At 34.0% G+C, this 3,946-nt stretch overlaps 1 protein-coding gene across 1 annotated transcript; it reads left to right on the forward strand.

The window, feature by feature from the left end:
* The first annotated feature begins 672 nt into the window (after positions 1-672).
* Positions 673-3,357, forward strand: STRIT1 (small transmembrane regulator of ion transport 1). Its single transcript, XM_061193528.1, has 2 exons — positions 673-773; positions 3,263-3,357. The coding sequence occupies exons 1-2, from the start codon at positions 761-763 to the stop codon at positions 3,355-3,357; spliced, it is 108 nt and encodes a 35-aa protein (XP_061049511.1). The 5' UTR covers positions 673-760.
* The last annotated feature ends 589 nt before the right edge of the window (positions 3,358-3,946 follow it).

A 3,946-nucleotide genomic window follows, 5' to 3' on the forward strand; every position in this document is an offset into this window, starting at 1 on the left:
AATGGAATGTCCTATTTTTATACATCGCTAATAAAAACAACAAGCTTATGACTGCTCTCTGAAAAGTCTAGGCAATACCACAGCGTTTTATTGTTTTAGTTTCTAGGACATTTATATTACAATTTTCTGTTTTTAGAATGGTTCATAGGAAGGGGCACTATTTTATCTTTTGCATTCTGTAATATAATAAAGAACTGTCTGTATGTGATATAACTTTTTCATTTCATCTTTATGACACTTCTTCCTTGGGTAGGTATTACTATCTTCATTTTAAAATCAAAGAAGCTGATGCTCAGTTAAGCAACTGGCCTTTATTACAGAAATAGCAGAATTGGAATTTGAAGCCAGGTCTCTCCAAATCCAAAGTCCTTCCTTTCCAATATACCACCCTTCCTCTTTAATAGGACTTCTCTAATCGCAATGCCATCTTTCCTCTGTACACCCCCTGCCCTGAACATTTCCTTCATGTTGTCTGGGGCACTGGGTGAGTTAAAAAAATCTGCCTATCTATCTCTGGGTTAGGGTAATTCAACTTACTTAATTGTTTAGGTCATGTAGCCCCTTGTTTCCTCCACAATAACAGGATAAAGAAAGAGAGGCGTTCTGCTTTCCAATGTCTTACATCACCCAGACAATTGGCAGCCAGGAGTCAGGCAGCTGCCACACTCTTCAGATGTCTATTTAAAGTTCAAAGAGATGCTGGATAACAATAACAAAGAGGTAAGCGTGGCCCTGACCAGCCCACCCCACAACAGGAAGAATGGCTGAAAAAGGTAAGATTTAAGACATCCAACTCTCTTGGCAAATAAGGCTCCAGGCTCCCTGGTTTATCTTCTATTTCCCAATATTTGCTGTTTCTTAGTTTTTCTGAAGAGTGTGGTATCTCTGCTAAAGTATCATTAACCGTATATGTTAGTGTGGCTGAAAAAAATGCATTAGATATGCAATTTATGGACCATGTCTATACGTTACATGAATAATTTCGAAAGGATCAGATAAACAGAAGAGCTTAATTTGTTCATGCTTGTTTTGAAATATGAGTTAGAGGTCAGTTATCCTCCAGTGTTGTACTGGATTTGAGGCATTGTGGTGTGCTGGGCTAGCATTAAGGACATTTGAATTCTGTGTCAGATCTGCTACTAAATGGCCATGTGAGTTTGGGGGAAATCCCTCTACCTTTCTGAGTGTGTTTCCTGACTCTGAAATAAAAATAAAAATAGGCTTAGTATGCTTCACATCTGAACTTCTTTTTTTCTGGTTTTTAAATGTTTGTTTTTTATTTTTAAGAAAAATGATTGACTGTAATAAATGATAAAATGGGCTGAATATATATATATATAGTGTCCAAGTAAGTTTTCAAATGCCTATGGGAACTGATGCTTTTAATCCTGACAACAATCTCATGAGATATGAAGTGTTATCATCATTCCCGTTTTATAGATGATAAGGAAACTGAGGCATAGCAAAGTTTAGTAACTTGCTTGAGATCACATATAAGAGCGTGGTGGCACCAGGTTTTAAACCCAGACAGAGAGAAGAATTTTGGAATTACTGTTCATATTTAAAAAGAGGTTTTGTGCTTATTTGTGTTACTAGTGTGACGTATGCAGAGTATGTTGTGTTCCTAAATATTCCTATTTCAAACCAATGCTACAGATTATAATAAAACTTAAAACACTACTGTTAACAGAACACAAATGCAGGTATACTTTACTTTGAGTATTTAAATGCACAGTCAATTGTATTGTTTGTTTTACAAAGAATAATAAGTAATGAGATACACTACTTTTAGTGCTTTATTATATGTAAATTTCAGAACTGTATTAAAATATGCTTGTATAAAATACTTAAAAGTTAATACCAATATTTTAATTGAGCATTTATAAGTTCTTTGAAACTGGGAAAAATACTATATCAATATAGGAACAGTTCAAGAAATTACTACGTACTTCCACTGTAATGCTACCTTAATTCATAAAAAGGCTTTCATCCAAATGAGAGTAAAAAGCATATCATAATGTTTCCTTTATCCTTAAAGCAATACCACATGGCAGGTAAAGAGAAAGAAAGGGTTTTTTTCATTTAGAGGTTAACGCTTTGTTCAAGGTCACAGTGAGACGGACAAGCAAGGAAAGCTGCTGAACTTGTGAGAATTAAGAGAGACTCCAAAATTTTTGGAAAAATAGATTTAAACTATTAAAATTCATTTTAATTTGAGAATATTTGCTGTTATGAGTGTCTTCTAATTTTAGAAGTGTCTCATTTCCTGATGATTTTAATAGCACTTAAAAAAACTTCACTTTTAGAGTGATGGAAATTGTAATAGGAATGCAATTGTTAAGAATATGCATTTTCTTTGTTAGCTAATGGCATAAAATCTAACTGTTTTTCAATTAGGAATATATCTATCTGAGCCTTTAACACAGGGACATTAATTCTATACTATGTCTTTCTGTGCTGTTTTGAATCATTTTGTGTGGTGTGTTGGTTGAAACAAGATCGAGATGCAGTGAATATTAAAAAAAAGATACTTTTATAAGTTGCTTTTTTACAGGTAAGGGTACAAATAGGAGACACAAGAGGAATTATTATACTTTTGTCTTTTACGCGTGTGTTGGATCAGTGTTGGTTGACGTATTGAACCAGTTAAAAAAATAGAATCTCTTTTCTCAATGATTACATAAGGTGTAATGCTTTCCTTTTCCTATGATAAAAGCAGCTATCAAGTCTAAGAACGATTTTCAACACCTTTCCCTATGTTATGATGACTAGTTTAGTAAGAATTACCTCAGAGTCAGTCACTTTCCAGCGTTTCTATGTAAACAGCTGGTCTCTGTGTTATTGAACAAATGCATGAATCTGTTCTGTATACACCACACACACACCCACACAGTAATTAGAGTTTACAAAGCCTCTGTAAACACGTGATGCCATTTGATCCTCACAACAACTCCTGGAGGTGGATATCACAAGTTTCATTCTCTGTGTCTTACAAATAGGGAAGTTCAAGATCAGGATTGTCCAAGGTCGCATAACTGTAAAAGGAAGGCCTATGGTTTGAACACAGGTCTTCTATTCCAAATACCCAGCTGAGTCACAAGTCCCTTTGTAGAAAAGAAAATAATAATCTTGTATGGCTGTGATTAGAGAGTGTATTTTTCCCTTGATATTATATCAGATTTCCTCTTATCCTTTTGATTCAGAAGAAGATTTAATACCAACATGACCTACCTAATCTGTTCTCTCTTGTTTATTTTTTCAGCGGTGTCTACATTTTCACACCTTCTGGTCCCTATTCTTCTCTTGATTGGCTGGATTGTGGGATGCATCGTAATGGTTTATGTTGTCTTCTCTTAGAAAGGTAAAGTTTTCAATAATTGAATATGTTTCTTCACAAAGAAAGAATACACATTACACCAGAAATAATCTTTTTTGTTTTACTAATGGAACATTTTATCGTGCAGGCAAGAAGACTTCAGATTGACATCATTTAGAAGAATTAAGAAAAGCATGGAAATGACAGATTATTAAATGTTTCTCGTGTAAATAACTGCAATGTTTGTTTGACATCAGTTTATAAAACTTGCATTTGTAAACTGGTACTTCAGTGGACATAAGAATCTCTTCAGAAACATGTTTAAAATTCTGGGTACCAATAATTATAAGAAAATATAGATGAATTTCTCTATAACCTGGGAGTAGGAAAACTATTCCTACTTAATATGCATAAGCAATAGGAAAAAGTTTGGTACATTAAATTTTTTGGCCACCTCTCAAAAAACAGAAAAACAGAAAAAATGAGCTAGACTAAGAAGAGACAGTTCATAGAAAACAAAATGTGAATGTAAACTTGACCCTTAACCTCTTTCTTACAATAAGAGAACTGTAATTAACACCACATTGAAGAACCATTACCTGTCAGATGGGAAAAAAATGAAGATATACC

The sequence above is a fragment of the Eubalaena glacialis genome, chromosome 6 (genome assembly GCF_028564815.1).
Source record: "Eubalaena glacialis isolate mEubGla1 chromosome 6, mEubGla1.1.hap2.+ XY, whole genome shotgun sequence".
Classification (NCBI taxonomy): domain Eukaryota; kingdom Metazoa; phylum Chordata; class Mammalia; order Artiodactyla; family Balaenidae; genus Eubalaena; species Eubalaena glacialis.